Source organism: Dreissena polymorpha, chromosome 3 (assembly GCF_020536995.1).
Source record: "Dreissena polymorpha isolate Duluth1 chromosome 3, UMN_Dpol_1.0, whole genome shotgun sequence".
In the NCBI taxonomy this organism is placed as follows: Eukaryota; Metazoa; Mollusca; class Bivalvia; order Myida; family Dreissenidae; genus Dreissena; species Dreissena polymorpha.
This window is the reverse complement of record NC_068357.1, coordinates 38,561,902-38,582,316: the sequence shown is the minus strand read 5'-3', so window position 1 is coordinate 38,582,316 and position 20,415 is coordinate 38,561,902. Positions and strand designations below refer to the sequence as shown.

Below are 20,415 nucleotides of genomic sequence, written 5' to 3'. Positions count from 1 at the left end.
TGCGTTGTGCGACGTCAACATTTGCCTTGTTCACTCTCTAGAGGCCACATTTATTGTCCAATCTTCATGAAATTTGGTCAGAAGATTGGTTTCAATGATATCTTGGATGAGTTCAAAAACGGTTATGTTTGCTTGAAAAACATGGCTGCCAAGGGGCGGGGCATTTTTCCGTATATGGCTATATATGGCTATTGCAAAATCTTGTTAACACTCTAGAGGCCACATTTATTGTCCGATCCTCATAAAACTTGGTCAGAAGAATCATCCCCATGATATCTTGGACGATGATGTCCGTTGGTTGAAAAACATGGCCGCCAGGGGGCGGGGCATTTTTCCTTATATGGCTATAGTAAAACCTTGTTAACACTATAGAGGCCACATTTTTTTTCCGATCTTCATGAAACTTGCTCAGATGATTTGTCCCAATGATATCTTGGATGAGTTCAAAAATGGTAACCTTGGCTTGAAAAACATGGCTGCCAAGGGGCGGGGCATTTTTCCTTATATGGCTATATATGGCTATAGTAAAATCTTGTTAACTTTCTAGTTTGCTCAATCTTCATGAAATTTGGTCAGAACATTGGTTTCCTGTGTAGTAAAGTTTGGTTTTATTATGTCAATATTATGTGACATTAACTGTGTTATGTAATTTTTCATAACACAGAATTTTCATAGTTAACATAACTGTTTTAGTCATAACACTTATGATAAGCCTTTCAACTGAGAGATAACTGAAAGAAAGACAACATGTACATGATTTTGCATTATTTATGCAGTATTTATCTCCCTTGTTTAACCTGGTTCAGTAATCTATTTTTAGTTCTGCTCTGGAATTTGGGAAGATATTGATCATTGCACTGTTCTGAGGGAAAATTGACTACTCTGCCATTGATCTCTTCTGAACTGTATAAAATAAGCTGTTTGGGCTGATTTAAACACCTCTTGATGCTTTCTTGAAAAGTTAACAGCTCTTGAAAAAGGTTGGAATTTTGTAATAATTAAACTCTAAATTATTTTTAACACCAGCATCAAGACATTTTGGCATTATTTTATAAATTATTCTTATAATTTATATTATTTTTGTTTGGCATTTTCTAAATTAGAAAGACTCTATTCTATGTCAATAAATCTAGTAAATTTTTCTTATTTTTACATTTGATTCACTGAAGTTTCCTAATCTTCATAAATATTGTTCTTTAGATTAAATTAGACCTATTTTGTAAACTAGATTTTTGAAGCACTTTCTAGACTAACAGTAACTTATATTTATATCAGTTTTTTTGACAGATTTTGAACTTATTTTTACATTCATTAAGGTATATACTGTATGTTGTTCATTTTTGTAACGATACTTAGATTCTTTAGACTTGGCTTGTACCTGTTCTTAATTTTCTGTCATTGTTCTTCATTTTCCGAGTGCTTGGAATAAACATTAGTTATTTTTGTTAAAGCTGCCTTGGGTTTCACTTATAAATAAATTCTTTGAGTGTATTTAGGCGTCCCTGACTGAACGTCTTTAGTTAATTGAATTACAACCAGTCAGTATAGTCATCGTGACCGGAAATAAGAGTTTGTCAAATAAATATTTCCGCATTACATAAGTGCTTACAAAGTTACATAACTTGTAACCGTCCTGTGACAGGTTCATTTGTGTAAGCAAAGGAGACCGCATTACCACACCTGGATAGGGCAGTTTAGTTCGATAATGGTTTGGATCGGTAAAAAAACATTGCAGCCAGGGGGGGGGTCTTTTTCCTTATATTTATATAGTAAAAAAGCTTGTGAACACTCTAGAAGTCACATGTTTAGCCTAATCATCATGAAATTTTGTCAAAACATTAGTTATGTGGATGTCTCGGACGAGTTTGTAAATGGTCGTGATCAGTGAAAAAACATGACCGCCAGGGAGTGGGGCAGTTTTCTTTATATGTATATAGTGACAACATGTGAACAGTCTAGAAGACATATTTTTTTCCCAATCTTCATTAAATTTGGACATATCTTGGAAGAGTTCAAGTCTGTTAAAAATCATGGCCGCCAAGGGGCCATTTGTTGTTCATTCTTCATGATACTTGGTTAGAACATTTGTTCCATTGCTATCTTGGGCTGCAAAGAACAGGTCATTTCTTTTTTATCTCAGGTGAGCGACTTTGGGCCTTTGAGGCCCTCTTGTTTTAGCTTATCTGCAAGAGAAATGTTCCTAGAGAATTATGATTTCCCAATTGACAATAGAAACACATTAAGAGATGCAATATGGTCACTAGTATTCTATTAATGGTTTATGCATAACAATCAATATTCAATTGGTAAAAGTCTATTAGTATTAGGAATGGTTGTCTTTTATTGTGAATTTTACAGTCAAGTTATTGTTATGATTTTAAAAACATTTTGTTTTTTAAATTTCTTAAGCAGAGTTTATAGAGAAACTAGCTTTTTAAAAATGTATTTTATATCAAGAAAGGACATTTAGTTGTATAATAGGAATAAACAAGAACACATCAAAAGGGAAAACAAAGTGTCAAAGAATTTAAAATTTCAAAATACAGTACACTTGGCACACTTAAATTAGCCTTTATATTTACCATACAATTACCAGATATTTGCTGTAAAATGGAACTTTTTCACAGTTTGGTTAAATGGCAATTTTAAAAATCATTGTCATATAAGATGAAAAAAATGAAAGTAAATTTTTTTTGTTAAAACAAGCAAAATAAAAATCAACTAAGAAAAATGTAAAAAAAAAACAGGGGTTAATTAATTGATTATCATCATTCTAAATCAGTAAAATAATAATGTTTGTTAAATTGTAGTTTTTATTTTCCCCGACAATTTGGAGAATATTTTGACATAGCATAAATGTTTGGTTGATGAATACTAAAGCCTCTGTAAGGTGGTGGTAGCACCCTTGCGTCCAAGAGGTCTCGGGTTCGAATCCTTGCGAAGGCAATTTTTTGTTGGTGCAATTTTTAATTCTTCCTATGATAGTTAGTTTTGACCATTCAAACAACATAGATTTGTTAGTAAACGGATGTGTTGAAATAATAAAAAATGCAAACATCTGTGAACCATTCCCTATGACAATGAATATGTTTCTGGTTTGCAGGCAGGATTGGACAAGAGCGTGTTACTCTCATTCGTACAGTTACGATCGGATTACAAAACGGCAAAACTAGCAACGCTAATGAAATGAAACTTTTGTGTAGGTTTGTAAAGATTGTTATAACGAGATATTCAGATTTCTTTTGTGCTATTAGGCAATGCTTATATGTGTTAGGTATATTGAGTTTTGGTGTATATACCATATAAGATGTGCTGTGATTCTGAACGTTATTATGGAATGCTTTATTCACACATGTGATCAGAGCTTTGACAATATGTTTGCCATGTTTAATTTGTTAGCACTTTTATATGCAGTTGAAAAAGACATTAATCTTGGAATAAACTGTTTGTTTTTTCAACAACATAATTTGCAGTTTTCCCTGTCGTATTTACCGGTATTAATTTTGACAAATTTAATTCTATACATTTTTATGTATAACTGGATTGTATAAATTGAATTTACTACAAATCAGGCTGTTAAATTGGACTTTTTTTTCAACAAAATACATAAAAAATGAAACTGTATATGGAAACTTAAAGACAGTATAGAAATTCAGTTGCAATGGTAAAAAATACAAAAACTGTAAATTTAAGTCTTATTAAGAGTATTGACAGAATATTACAAAAAATATTTAGAATATTAAATGATCAGTTTTGATTAGGAAAATCACCAAAATGACATCCATTCCAAGTTTGAGGTCTCATTCCAATTTCTTATAATACAGTGGTTGTTGATGAGTTTTATGTTGGATACATAATAAATGAAGTAAAAATTGAATGCTTCATATGAATCTTTGCAGATTTCAAGAAGGAAATATCAATACTCCAATATTTAATAGGGAGCTTATTTGTAAATTGGAATTCCTCAAGTTTGTTGATATATCCTGGATCATGAGCTGTATTCATTGTATTAAACAAACTTGCCACGTGCAATATTAGATTTATTAGTTGTTTAAGTTATAGCAAGACTTGCATGCTTATGTTGTATAAATGGTTTGCCATATAAATAAATATTGATAACAGTATTGTATTTTCCTCTTCTGTGGTTTATTGATAATTTCATGTTCTTATAAGTCTTTACGTATTGAAATAGTTCGGAAATTAATTATCTGGTATTATTTCTTGTAAGCTTGGTTTTAGTCTTTTGTAAAATGCAGACATATAATATTATAGATTTGACTGAATATTATAATTAATTACAACAGTAACAGGAATAGGGGTCGTGGAGAAGTCAGAAAGCTGTCATTACTGGAGGAAGCACTTATTAATAAGTTTGCATATAAGTTACTAAGGTCATATATTGTTGAAGTTGAATAACACCTTTTATCCCATTTTCAACGCGACATTGATGGTATAACACCTTTTGGAATATACTAGCCTGTATTCAACCTTGTGGGATTTACCTGCCGCGTGCACGGACTACTTTTTACTTTACCACTGAATGATTTTTCATAAGAAATAAAGTCGAGAAAACTTTAGCTTCAAAATTCTACGACCTTCAACCTTTAAATCTAGTAATATGACATAATTTTTCGCCATCAGTATAATGAATCAGCTGATTGATGGCGTCAAAAAATGACACTTATTGCGTCATTTTCCAAAAAAAAAAATTGACGATTTATTATAAACGCGACTTATTTCGCATGTACATGTACTGTATATCGACGTACAGTATTTGAATTGTCAATTTATCACATTTTCCTTATTTCGTGTAATGTGCATTGTTTATAATCCATGCATATACTTTTGACATTTAAGAATGTACAACAAGCCATACAAATATCGCACAATTCATAAATAATCTGCAATATTTGCTTTCCGATTTAATTCACGTTAGGGATAGAGCTGTGTAAAGTAGATGGTAAAAATAGCACCACACTGGAATTCGGAATGTCCCATTTTGTACACGGGTATTATCCACTGATTTATCTTTTGTGTAATGGAATGTTTTCCATTGTTTGTGTATTTATATATTAAATTATTTTCTTGTACAATAAGGACATTTACCATAGATAAATAATATTGTGCAAGTTTAAACATAATTATGTTTGTATGCAGAATCTGCAAATGCATCCGAGTTTACCAACAGCTATTATTTGATAAACTGCTCCGGTTCATTTTAACAGCAGTAATGTACGTAGAGTACATGATGTAGCGTGTTACGAAGAAGAAAGTTTATTGAGTTCATAAACTCATTTGAATTTAGTGATAGGATGGCATAAGGGTCTTTATTTAACTATGCTAAAATTATTATTAAAGACCCTAGATGCAAAAATCGTCAATTATTGAGTTAAATGGATTATTAGATGGATTTTAAAGGATAATGAAAGGTAAGATACTAGTTCGAACGTGTTTTTGTTTTTGTTTGTACTTTGTCGTTCCCTGTTCTCGGGGAAATGATTTTAACAAAACATGGGCGCCATTGATGCATCCGATCACACACGGCATACCCATAACATTATATAAAAAACACGTTCTGCGCTTTTAAGAATGAATTAAAATAATTGTTAGGCTAAGGTTATTAGATCTATTTATGTTAAATGTCAAAAAATCAAATGGGATAAATAGAATATAATGATAAGCGTTGAATACCATTTCAAATCTGAGAAAAAGCCTGTAATACCACGCAAGAAAACACTTTCATGACTCACTCTTAATGAAACTTTGTTAGAAGGTTAGAATGTTTATCTGGGCAAAGTCATTGCAGAATTTGAATCTGAGTCATGTACCTCCAAAAACTAGGTCTTGTTGTCAAATCTATTTTTTTTTTTAATTGTAATTATTCATTAGGTAACATTTATGACTAAGTCTTTATTTGGTCAGAATGTTTATATGGACAGTATATAGTACAAATTCAAAATTTGGTCATAAGCGTCCAAAAAGATGTCACAAGCTCAAATTTTAGAAAAACCTTGTCACTTTCCTAGAGCCAACATTGTATGACTCAATCTTGGTTAAACTTGGTCTAAATGTGTATCTTGATATTATGTGAGCCTTTTTAGAATCTTAGTCACGTGTGTCCAAAAATTAGATAACAAGGCCAAATCTTAGAAATAGCTTTGGTACCTATCTTGAAGCCACATATATATATATGTATAAATCTATCTTAATAAAAATTGGTCTTGACAAAGTCTAGGCAAAAGTTGATTATGGGTTATGTGCTTTCAACGCTAGGAGCAATATTAATGGCTCTTTATGAAACTTTCAGAATGTATATCTTTACAAATAAAGGCCCAGTTTGAATCTAAGTAAAGTTTGTCCAAAAAAAAGTAGGCGACCAGGTAAAATCTTAAAAGAAAACCTCGATAACCATCTAGAGGGGAGATTTATGACTCAATATTGATGAAAAATGATCATAATGTTTACATTTACAATATTAAGACCATGCTTGAAACTGGGTCAGGTGGGATCAACATTTAGATCAAAAGATAAGTCTTCATCAATTGTTGTAAGTGAATTAAGTTTAGTGCTTAAGAACTATCATGGTCCTCTTGTTTTAATTTATCATACGACATACTTCCATACGAGTATAAAGCTCATGGTATGTAGGATTGATACAATGTTTGCCGATGAATAATGCATGTTTTATATTTGAGTGCAAAGCTAATAGAATTGCTAATGGTATCTGTGTCGCAAACTAACTTAAACATTCTCTAAGGAAGGAATGCGACTGCTTTCGTCTGTAATTTCGCTACATGATAATAATGTACTGGCTATATTGTCTAGCAAATACCACACCTTTTCATAGCAACACGTAGACTGTTCCCTAGCAACTTCTATATATACATTTTAACAATGTTACTAGATAGGTCCGGGAAACAGTTTTTATTATGGGATAGCATGGTGTCTGTCTGTCGGTTTGTGTGTTAGCCTTTTCTTGTTTATCCGATAAAGTCCACAGTTTTCATCCGATTCTTTTCAAACTTGTTCAGTGTCTTTATATTAATGAGGACTCAAACCCTATTGATTTTCAGGTCACTGGGTCAAAGGTCAAGGTCACAGTTACTCGAAATAGTAAAATGGTTTCCAGATGATAACTCAAGAATGCTTAGGCCTAGGATCATGAAACTTCATAGGTACATGGATCATGACTTGCTGATGATCCCTATTGATTTTCGGGTCACTAGGTCAAAGGTCAAGGTCACAGTGACTCAAAATAGTAAAATGGTTACTTTTTCTTGCTTATCCGATTAAGTCCACAGTTTTCACCCGATTCTTTTCAAACTTGTTCAGTGTCTTTTTATTAATGAGGACCCAAACCCTTCTGATTTTCAGGTCACTGGGTCAAAGGCCAAGGTCACAGTGACTCGAAATAGTAAAATGGTTTCTGGATGATAACTCAAGAATGCTTAGGCCTAGGATCATGAAACTTTATAGGTACATTGATAATGACTGGCAGATGACCCCTATTGATTTTCAGGTCACTAGGTCAAAGGTCAAGGTCTAAGTACCTCAAAACAGTAAAATGGTTTTCGGATAATAACTCAAGTATGCTTACGCCTGGGATCATGAAACTTCATAGATACATTGATCATGACTGGTAGATGGCCCCTATTAATTTTCAGGTCATAGGTCAAGGTCACAGTGACTCAAAACAGTAAAATGGTTTCTGGATGATAACTCGATAATAATAAGGCCTAGGATCATGAAACTTTATAGGTACATTGATCATGACTGGCAGATGACCCCTAATGATTTTCAGGTCACTAGGTCAAAGGTCAAGGTCACAGTGACAAAAAACGTATTCACACAATGGCTGCCACTACAACTGACAGCCCATATGGGGCATGTTTTACTAACAGCCCTTGTTTAAAAAGAGCAATATCGAAGCAATAAGTCCATAATGACTTCCCCTTGAATATGAGAAAATTTTGAAATCCCGCTTGTTTACGCAATTAATTAAACAGTTTTCATCCAATTATTATCAAATTTGCACTGTATCTTTATATCAATGAGGACTGAACCCTATTGAATATGAGCAGTATCGGAGTAATAAGTACACAATAATCTCCCCTTGATTTTGAGAAAATTCTCCTTGTTTGCGCGGTTAAGTACTTAAGTTTCCATCTTATTCTTTCCAAACTTGCACAGTGTTTATAGCAGTAGAACGATTCAGGCCCTCATGGGCCTCTTTTTAAGTGTATGTTGCGTTCTCACCAAGTGTTTTTACTATGTTTATTGCGATCTTTCAGCGTTTGTGGGGCGATCATTAGCATCTTCATAGTTTGCTGGCTACGTTTGTGTGTGTATTCAATCCTTAGCGTTTGTATTACTACTGAGAACGCGACATGGTCGTAAAGGAAATGTCATAAGACGTACATGGAACGCAGTGGAGTATCTGGGCGTATGCGATCCATTTCTTTGCGTCTCCATGGCGAACCTAAAACAACTTTTACAACACCCCTATCACGTTCGTCGCATTTCTATCGCGTTGCTTTTGCGTTAATTACGTCTTAAGGGCGATGCCACGGCATTCTATAAAGGAATTCATAAATACGCCGAATCTCTGCATTTCCTTTGATAATGTCTTAAAAAGTCACCGGAAGGTCGCAAGCTTTTGGACGACATAATGAGTCTTCACGACGATCCCGCGGTGCCCTTTGCGATTCTACCATGTCATGGGTAGCCGTAAGTACGCAGTCAGAACGCTAGTCGGGTTCGACGGAGGTATTCAACATTGGCCAATGAAAGAATGCAACTGCTCTACGACTGTAAATTGTGCATAGGACAAACTTATATTTACTTAAACTTAGTTGAAGGATAGTAAGCAACAATTTAAAAAAAACATTTTGTAAGACCTAACAGCATTCTGCTAAGTATAAAGTATCTTGATTGTCTTCCAAACAGGTTACACAGGCCCATACAACTTGTCTAGGAAATAATGAAAACAAATATCTTCGCATGTCGATCTTTAATTTAATTTCAATTAGAATTGAAACAAACCATTACAATTAAAGTATAAAGTCATTTTCAATTTTACTGAACCTACATTATATAGTTCTATGCTACACTCGGTACTTGAGCTATAGCTCAGACGATCAAGCTTTTACTTGCTATTGGCAGGTGTGGAATCAGCACATGACAACCATTAATAATGAAGTTGATACATTTTGAAAAACCAAATTATATGTTGCTTGTGGTCATTCTGACAATAATTGCTTCGTGTTCAATATGAATATCAAGAGCGTTTTATTTTTTGAAGTCGGAATAATGCTGTTTAATTTACACTAGAACCGAACGCAGAACTGCCAGCAGGAACATATCGAACACAGCAATTGAGTAAGTGTTAGACCAATGCTGTTTGGTGGTTAAAATGCCCATACTCTTTATTAAATAAGACATGTACTGTAGTTATTTCACCATCCAGACAAGGCGCTGTATTTTTCTGATGCAAAATATCCTTCAATACATAAAAACTAGATAAATGTAATAATAGTATTTGATTTTCCCAGTGGATTTACTTAATACATTTAAATGATTGTAACACACAAATGAAACAACAACAAAAAAACGACAAAACTATAGTATTTCCTAATCAAAGTGATTTTTCTCCAATTATAATAAAATCAAATAGTTAAATAAGGAAAACAAAACAAATGAGTATGTATAAGTAATGTAATTATTAATTTGCCATGGTGTTTGGTTTGTTAATAACGCATGTTCATACTTATTGTTCTGTGCTCATATTTCATCATGTGGAAATATAATGCATAAAATAATCACGCTCACAACTAAATCGTATTATTTAGAAAATAATTGCAGAATAATGCACCTAATAATTGTGGTAATTCATAATTGTTTTGTTTATACATAATGCAGTTGCCAATAATTATTTGTATTTACATGATTAAAATAATTATTTAGTATTTATGATAATTTAAAGAAACCAAAGTACACGTAACAATTTTTGTCTGGACTTAAAGTAATGCTAGTAATTAGTTTTGTCAGGATGGGCAATTCCTGTACGGTTTTTTAGTGTTGGAATAATGAAACTCAAGAATTATCAGCGGTAAAATTCTTGTTACCATCCGTTGGTGCTTTATGCTTTATGTACCAATCACCTGTAAGTTACGCGACATAAAACAGGAAACAAAATATGGGGAACACTATGGATATTCCTTGGAAAGATAACTGTTACACAGCTTTGACAGAATTGCATTTAATACAGGAGTCCCCTATCGGTTTGGTTAAAATCAATAAAAATATGCATGAACATGAAATTGCCCTGTATCTGAACAATAATATTTTATCTCAATCGTTCAGTTCTTGCACTGGTAAACAGAAATTCTCGAATCGCCATATGGCAAACCTTTTACTGTATGTGTATGCCAAGCTTCGTGATAATATTTTATGTTCTTTTTAAGTTTGAATATTACAATTTTAGGTTTTGTTTTACTTCTTGTTTTGTTACAGCGATCGGACTATTTAAGTTTGGTGAAAACGGGTAGATAATATTCTTCACATAGACCTGTATACACTTTCATTCAAGAATCGCCTATAAATGTTTAGAAATCGCAAGAACAAGTTTTGCGGACTGTCGGAATGAAGCATGAACGGACAGACATGCTGGAAGAAGGATATACCTACATCCTCGGTGAAACTGGTAGGGCTGTAATGAAGCCATGCATGAGCATTGTACACCGGTTACAACAGAAAACAGCGCCTAAACTTGACCCAAAATTGTTCGCAATACACAAGCTTAAATAAAACATACACTTATTAATTGTACTTTAAATTTTACAGACTTGACAAGGAATTGTAATATAACTAGTTAAAATACAAAATGATCTTTTTTTGTAACTCGAGCAAGGGGCTTCTCATTAATTACGTCATGCTATTTTTGACCATTTTTACCCCTCGCTTATCCCCCTGTCACAAACTGTAACAAATCTCGCCCGCTTTAAGTACGTCACACTTTCGTACAATTTTCATAATACGAACTATTCACTGGTTATCATCCATCTAAGTGAAATGTTCAAACATAGTGACTGGCATCAATCTTTCATTATCATTGTTTTTTGGACGGATAATTGCAGAGAGATCAACTTTATCCTCAACTTGCGACTCAACATCATTTGAATGTGCATTTTCTATACTAGCAATAACTGTCATGAGTTATCTTCGCCTTCTAGAAGCGATTCTGAAGTCACGGATGCGTTTTATCGGAGTTGATTTTGGAACAGTTTGAGTTTGCACATCCTCCCGAGCCCGAGGGTTGTGTTTTTCTGCATATTTCTTCAACATTGTTTATGAGGAAAAGTGTAAGTTACTAATTCGAACAAGTAAGCTGGTCTACAAAGATGGACAATACAGATCACATAGTTGTACTTCAAAACTCTTGTTTATCTTGGCATAATGTCATAAAAATTGAGAGTTTATGCCACAAACAATCATGGAAATTTATGAGAATCTGCATGTGCTCTTTCTGTAGATTTGAGTCCATCAGTTGTTTGGTTGGTTGGGATTTGAGGAGAAAATATTCGCAGGTAAAACCTAGAAATATGAGCCTCGTAGTTTGTCGCAACTGTTTATGTCATGACATTGCATTCGATATCAGTAATGCTGCATCAAATTCAGATTTATAAGTGTTGATGCATTCTGCAACTATTTGAAATTATTCTACAATCACATGTGGCCAGATTTCAGCAAACGTTTCACCTGCGTACTTGAAGTGTTTTTTTTCCATAGCCTTATGGATTTTGCTGCAATGCGAATCAAGGTGACTGGCATAATTGTATGTGTCAATATGACACCAGATAGTTATCTGCTCAACGGAGGTTTTCGATATTTTGGGCAATTTAACAACTTATCCAGTGCATTGGCTGCAATGAATAAGGTATATAGGCCGTTTTTAACGAAGTGATGGATTGCAACTTCAATCACTTTTTATAGCAAGGAGTTTCTGTCTCTTTCATCTCTTGTTATTGCATCTAATTGTATTTACGAATAAAATAATAAGAAATAATAATACAAAACATGTGTGACGCCACAAATGGCGACATCCCCTTCACTGTCACAATATGTCACACTTTTCTCCCTCCGCTCCCCTCCCCCCTGGAGCATGCCGTACTTTACGGATAACCCCAACAACATAACAAATAGCTGCAGAACAATGAACATATCAAGGAAATACAAACACCTGCTAAATGTTGATATGTTGATAATATTTTACGACAATTATCTTAATGAACAAAACACAAAACATCATTCTTAATATGAGACAAATTTCAAAATATGTGGTCAAAAATAATTACATCGGTTATATTTGTTATTGTGATGAAATCATTAGTGTATTAAAAAAGTAAAAAAGATAATTAATATATGTCAATGTATCTGTGCCGTCAGAAAATGAAAGCAACAGCAATCTTATCATACATACGAACAACTCTTAAATGTAATTAAATATAAACTTTAGTTGTATATATAATAATAAGAAAGATATTAACAACAAGCCGCAAATAATCTCCAAATATTATGCTCGATAATTGTTATTAGGGCTGCAACGGATATCCCAAATATCCGAGATTCGCGGATCCAAACGAGGATTCGCGGATCTAACCGTGATAAGTAAAATCGGTTTCGAATCCGGATCTTGTTTGAGTTTAACCTTTCCTTTGCGGTAATTGTTTTTTTCGCCCTAATACTTTTCGTTTAATGGTTTCTTTCTGTTTGAAAGGCTGACTGGTAGGTAGTTTGTCACGATTATCGCTATTTTTTGCCTAAAACGTGGTACACAGTCTACTTTAATTTTCGATGGTGCAAAATGGCGCAGAAGAAAATTCACGATGCACGTAAACAATTAAATTACTCGTTGTGGAAGCATATTGGGTTTTATCAGCATACTCATTCAACAGAACTTGACAAAGCAAACGCCATTTGCAAAGTACATATATGTAAGGTTCCCATTGTATACAGAACCGGAACAACCTCCAACCTAAATATTAAATATTATGTGTTGATAAAAAAGTATTTTTGAAATTAAAAAACTTGTTAACTTTGTTTAGATTTTTGAGATACAGGAACTTATATTTTTCAGTATTTTTGAGGTACTTTAAGAGACATGTAACTTGACAAGACTTTTGATTTGGAAGCAACTTTAATCTAGTTATACTGCAGATTGTTTTGTTTATTTAAAAGGTTTTTGAGGCTTCTTAAACTGTAACTTGATTATTGTTCTCTGTTTGGAGTAATAAAGTTTATAATACTAATACAAGTTAATTACTTTTGTTTTCATAAGAAATATTTAAGTTCTGGTTTTTCAAAACATAATTTTGGTTACAGCAATATAAATGATAATTTATTTTGCGTATTTTTACTTTCAAATTAGGATTCGAATCGATACTCGATATCCGGGCCTTTGGATTCGAATTCGGATCCGATTGAAATGTTTGATTCGCTTTCTTCTATAATATGATACATATGCCTCTTAATCTAGCAGTCTATCCGATATTCCTGGAGGTACTAAAGAAAGTCTATGGGGATGTTGTGGAGACATTTGGTATATATTATTGGCACAATGTATTTATCATTCGAACAATTTCCTATGTGCTGTATTTTTTCGTCTATATATTTGCATGAATTTAACATCGTTGTTCACAGCAGTCTATTCTTTATAAAACGTCCAACATCATCAAAAGCGTCTTTTGAATTTGATATATGAGTACAATGTCACGTAGGACATGAGATAGCGCGTGCCATATGATAAATTAATATTGGCTTCCTGTTTATATTTCTGTTGACGATGTATGGTATCTTGATGACTTTTTTGTACATGCTGTTTTAACTTAGATGATTCTTCCTGTTTAGTTTGCCATATAAGACGACATTGCAAGTGTAATTCCTTCTGGCGTTCAGCATAAATAGCTAGTCAAATAATATGTTAGCTAAGAAGAGCAGTGGCGTCAGAGAGCAGTAGAGCTTTTTTTACATTTACTGTGCCTCCCGTCCGGGGTCCCATCAGTGTTGCTAATCTGGTAAGAATATCATGTAAATCATAGCATCTGTCCCATAATGGACTTATTGATGTAAAAGCGAGATTGCATAACGTTACTTACTTGGGTTTTCGGAAGTATAACGGGTTTTGAAAAATAAAAACGATTTCTCCATCAAAGTAGCTGTGTATTGACCTATATATTTATAAGGCTTTGTGCTATACATAGCAATACGACTTGGTAATTTAGAGGAAAAAATTCAGCACGAACATCGCATTTTATATTTGAAACCAGAATAGTGCAGTTGTGAAAACGTCCGGAGATATATTGTGAACTATGTGCTCGATTACAATAGGCTCTTTTGATTATCCTCCTTAATATGAGTCCCACAACACATGGAGTGATGCAAACTTTGTTTGAACTATGCTCTTACATATTAACATACTAGTGCAGTTGTTCCTAAATCCGCCATATTTGGAAGGTATTTTAACGGCAGTTGTGCCTAAATCCGCCATATTTGGAAGGTATTTTAACGGCAGTTGTTCCTAAATCCACCATATTTGGAAGGTATTTTAACGGTGTTTTTTTTTGACTTAGTAGAGCGATCTGCACAAAAATTCACATACATCAAGTTAAATTTTGTATGGATTTGCGAATATATTTAGGGAATTTTTCGAGTATCCTGCTAAAAAAGCGATATTGAAAGGCCTAATTTTTATGTAAAAATGGTAAGCATCTTAGTACGCTAAATATCTTAAAAAACTAGATAACATAGTTTATTTTAAGCATCTTCGATATAGTTCAAAAAGCGATACAGAAACATTTGTTTAAACGGAGTTCATTTTCTGAATCTTTTAAAGGGGCGTGGTTATGTATGGTATATTTTGAACCCTGATTATAATATTCTTCTATAGCGATGAGTTTATCACGCGGTGTTTAGAAACAGATGGGCAAGAGGTTTATCGAGCACTCTAATGTTTGTGCCGATTATGATAAACTTTACGTTAATCAACTATTCAACTAAATTTTAATTTATCATCATTCTGTTATCATGAATTATACAACGGTATAAACATCCGGATGTTCACAATTTGAAGAAAAAACTAATCTCATATAATATACACACAACGCCAGCAAATCTGTTTTTCCACAAATAACAGTTGCATTTGAAAATTATTTAAATACGGTATTTGATTCTGAATTGATTTCAACCACGTTAGCTTTTTAGCTCACCTGATTGCTCAGGTGAGCTTTCCTGACCGGTCTTTGTCCGTCGTACGTCCGTCCGTTAACATTCGCTCGTAAACACTCTAGATGCCACATTTATTGCCCCATCTTCATGAAACTTGGTCAGAAGCTTTGCCCTAATAAAATCTCGGCCGAGTTTGAAACTGGGTTGTGCCGGGTCAAAAACTAGGTCACAAGGTAAAAAAAGAAAAGAAAAACCTTGTAAACACTGTAGAAGCCACATTTTATGTTCAATCTTCATGTAACTTTGTCAAAATGTTTGTCTTAATAATATCTTGATTGAGTTTAAAAGTGGTTCCGGCCTGTCGAAAAACATGGCCGCCAGTTGGCGGGGCAGTTTTCCTTATTTGGCTATAGAGAAACCTTGTAAACACTGTAGAATTCACAATTTTTGCCCATTCATCATGAAAGGTGGTCAAAACATTGATTCAATTGATATCTCGGACGAGTTCGAAAATGCTCCAGATCGGTGAAAAGACATGGCCGCCAGTGGGCGGGGCATTTTTCTCTATATGTATATAGTGGCAGTTTTCCCTATTTGGCTAAAGAGAAACCTTGTAAACACTCTAGAAGTCACAATTTTTGTCCAATCATCATGAAAGTTGGTCAAAACATTGGTTTTATTGATATCTCAGACGAGTTCGAAAATGGTCCAGATCGGTGAAAAAACATGGCCGCCAGTGGGCGGGGCATTTTTCTTTATATGTATATAGTGGCAGTTTTCCCTTTTTTGCTATAGAGAAACCTTGTAAACACTCTAGAAGTCACAATTTTTGCCCAATCATCATAAAAGTTGGTCAAAACATTGGTTTTATTAATATCTGGGACGAGTTTGACAATGGTTCGGATCGGTGAAAAACATGGCCGCCAGTGGGCGGGGCTTTTTCTCTATATGTATATAGTGAAAACATGTTAACACTCTAGAAGTCACATTTTTGGCCCAATTTTCATGAAATTTGGTCAGAACATTTGTTTCTTTGATACGAGGTGAGTTTAAAAATGGTTTCGGTCAAACCTTGTGATCGAACACTATGGAAGTCACTTTTTTATTCCCCCCTTCGCAGAAGAGGAGGTATATTGTTTTTCTCATGTGGGTCCGTATGTCTGTCCACCAGATGGTTTCCGAATGATAAGTCAAGAACGCTTAGGCCTAGGATGATGAAACTTCATAGGTACATTGATCATGACTCGCAGATAAAACCTTTTTATTTTGAGGTCACTAGGTCAAAGGTCAAGGTCACGGTGACCCGAAATAGTTAAATGGTTTCCGGATGATAACCCAAGAACGCTTACGCCTAGGATCAGGAAACTTCATAGGTACATTGATCATGACTCGCAGATGACCCCTATTGATTTTCAGGTCACTAGGTCAAAGGGGAAGGTCACGGTGACCCGAAAAAGTAAAATGGCTTCTGGATGATAACTCAAGAATGCTTACGCCTAGGATCATGAAACTTCATAGGTACATTGAGGTGACCCAAAATAGTAAAATTGTTTTACTTAAGAACGCTTATGCCTAGGATGATGAAACTTCATAGGTACATTGATCATGACTCGCAGATGACCCCTATTGATTTTCAGGTCACTAGTTCAAAGGTCAAGGTCACGGTGTTTAAACTTAGAAAAATGGTTTCCAGATGATAACTCAAGAAGGCTTATGCCTCGGATCATGAAACTTTATAGGTACATTGATCTTGACTTGCAGATGACCCGTATTGACTTTCAGGTCACTAGGTCAAGGTCACTGTAACTTGACACAGTAAAATGGTTTTTTGGATGATAACTCAAGAAAGCTTACGCCTAGGATCATGAAACAATATAATGGTCAAGTTGATAGAATTTTCTTATTAAATCAATCAAAAATGGAATTTATCATGTAGATTTTTTGAACACCTAATAACTTTGTTTTCCATCTGACATGTGTGCATTATAATCATTGCATCATTTTAGCTCACCTAATTGCTTTGAGCTTTTGTGACCGGTCTTTGTCCGTCGTCTGTCCGTCCGTCCGTCCGTCCGTCCACATTTGTTCGTAAACACTCTAGAGGCCACATTTATTGTCCGATCTTCATGAAACTTGGTAAGAAGCTTTGTCCCAATGAAATCTCGGTCGAGTTCGAAATTGGGTCGTGCCGGTTCAAAAGCTAGGTCACTAGGTAAAAAAAAAACACAAAAAAACTTGTAAACACTGTAGAAGTCACATTTCATGCCCAATCTTTATGTAACTTTGTCAAAATGTTTGTCTTAATAATATGTTAGTTGAGTTTAAAAGTGGTTCCGGTCCGTTGAAAAACATGGCCGCCAGTGGGCGGGGCAGTTTTCCTTATTTGGCTATAGAGAAACCTTGTAAACACTGTAGAAGTCACAATTTTTGCCCAATCATCATGAACGTTGGTCAAAACATTGGTTGTATTGATATCTCGGACGAGTTCGAAAATGGTCCAGATCGGTAAAAAAACACGACCGCCAGTGGGCGAGGCATTTTTCATATATGTATATAGTGAAAACATGTGAACACTCTAGAAGTCACATTTTTGGCCCAATTTTCATGAAATTTGGTCAGAACAATTGTTTCTATGATTGAGTTCGAAAATGGTTCAGGTCAGTTCAATAACATGGCTGCCGGGGGGGGGGGGCAGTTTTCCTTATTTGGCTATAGAGACACCTTGTAAACACTATAAAAGTCACAATTTTTGCCCAACCATCATGAAAGTTGGTTAAAACATTGGTTTTATTGATATCTCGGACGAGTTCGAAAATGGTCCAGATCGGTGAAAAAACATGGCCGCCAGAGGGCGGGGCATTTTTCTCTATATGTACATAGCGAAAACATGTGAACACCCACATCTTTGGCCCAATTTTCATGAAATTTGGTCAGAAAATTTGTTTCTTTGATATGAGAGTTGAGTTTGAAAATGGTTCCGGTCAGTTGAATAACATGGCCGGCGGGGGGGGGGGGCAGTTTTTTTAATATTTATATAAAAGCTTGTGAACACTCTAGAAATCACATTTTTTGCCCAGTCATCATGAAACTTGGTGAAAAGATTGGTTTTATATATATAACATAATTAATGCCATAATTATTGCATTTAGATTGTCCAAATTTTCATTATAATATACAAAATCCTTGTAAACACTCTAGAGGTCACAATTTTGTGTCAGATTTTATGAATTTTGGTCATAATATTTATTTTTGTAAGCAAAGTTTGATGTTTGGAAAGGAGGTCAACTCAAAATATAGGCCACCGGGTCAAATCTTACAAAAACAAAAACACTCCATATACCAGAGTTTTTGTTCAATAATGATGAAACTTGACCAGGATGTTCGTCTGGACAATATCTAGGTCAAGTTTGATGTTTGGTAAAGATTGAATGAACTGACTCTTCTCAGGTGAGCGAACTAGGGCCATCTTGGCCCTCTTGTTTATTGTACCCACATATTAGTTCGTTGTTCTCCGAAAATCAAGTTTATTCCGGGATAAAGCTTTTGAAAAAAATAAAATTTACTTACCAATACATCGCCGGATGTTTTGTTTAAAAGATTTACTGTGACGTCAACAAAGCGTGCAACAAAAAGCGATTAAATGAAAGTATGGATAGAGTTAAATAGTATATGGTGAGTTAAAACAATAAAATAATCGATTGGGATAAAGTTAACAGATAAATATAACTACAAACGTCAACCAGAATCACCCAAGCTGATTGTTTCTCCTGTAGACAGATTCTCGTCCCAGAATCACACAAGCTGATTGTTTCTCCGTAAGACATATTCTCGTCCCAGAAGATTCATGACACACACACAGTCTGCCAGGGCAATGTGAACTTTCAACTATTCCGTTCTATGTATTCGACGCGATATCGCACACGAACCAGTAATCATGCTGTCAGTTTTATGGAGTTGCATTTTGTGTCATGGTTACCGCTGTTTCAAATGAAATATTATTGACTATGGAATTATTTTGAGAACGCTCCCCGACAGAGGATTGAACACATGACCATCTGGTCGCCAGGGCATCGACATCGAAAAATGTTTTTAGAATGTAAAATGTCAACAAAAGCTGTCATGGTAACTGAATTCTAAATGCGTCAGTAAATCAAGCCTCATTCATTAGTTCCTGATGCATGTTATATCTAGATATATTATGCATAATAATTCCTGCTGCAAAACTGAACACTTCCAACTGACTAAAAGAGATGTTAACTTATGCTAAACATGAAACGCATGAATGTTCAGCCTATTCATATCCAGAGCAACGTGTTAAACTGTATGCAAAATGTATGCAAACCGTTTTTTTATTTTTTATTTATTTGGACTTCTTGTGATTGAATGGTCCAGATGTTTATATAAAGCATCGTGACAGACAAATGGACTTCCCCGTAATATGAGTATTTTTTGCACCGTGGCCGAGATTTAGAAATTCTTAAATAAAGTGAAAGCTGTCATAGTCATATTTAATACAAATAATTGTACTTATAAATTTCATTTCTTTCCGCAATGTCTTATACGCCTCTCCTCACTTCGCTATTTGAAAAATACATATTGTTGAAATAAACAATGTATATTGTTTGTTGTTGAGTGACTTTTAAATTGGCTTTTCAGTTCCTAGCAAATTCATGTGGGAACAACTTTCCCCTGTTTAGCCATTTACTCTTGCACTTGATGCGAGCGCCATATATACAATTTTCGAAGGTCCTATCTTAAGACAGTTCGTTTGACTAAATTATCCACATGCTCTGACTATTGCGTTATTAATCCTCCTTAATAAATTTGCGTTAAAATGTTTGGTTTTCGAAGTCAAATCATTATTGGATCTTTTTTGCAAATTTAAAATATCCTCGGTTGTAAGGCATTGTGTTGTGTTGTGTTAAAGTACTCCATAATAGAAATGTCGTACTATCTTCTACTGTCGTTGTGTTCATGCTCATTTTAAAATGTATTATTTAACAAATGCAAGCGCGCTATGTCAATAATTTTACAAATGAACAGTATCTATACTCGTAAGTAAAGAACTATTATGTAATATATGTATCTTAACACACAGTATATTTACAATAAGTAACTTACTTGCGGGTTCCCTTTATTCCAAATCGAGGTTAAAAGCAGCCCTATGTAGAGCTATACGTCTTGTTTTGATTT

At 34.4% G+C, this 20,415-nt stretch overlaps 1 protein-coding gene across 3 annotated transcripts in view; it reads left to right on the top strand.

Annotated features, from left to right (window-relative positions):
* The window catches only part of LOC127873707 (exocyst complex component 5-like), a 62,129-nt gene extending 58,005 nt beyond the window's left edge, over positions 1–4,124 (top strand). For all 3 annotated transcript variants that reach the window (XM_052417661.1, XM_052417660.1, XM_052417659.1), the window contains one exon: positions 3,104–4,124. In XM_052417661.1, coding sequence (XP_052273621.1) covers positions 3,104–3,190 — 87 coding nt within the window. In that variant the 3' untranslated portion in view covers positions 3,191–4,124. The remainder of the gene's footprint in view (positions 1–3,103) is intronic.
* The last annotated feature ends 16,291 nt before the right edge of the window (positions 4,125–20,415 follow it).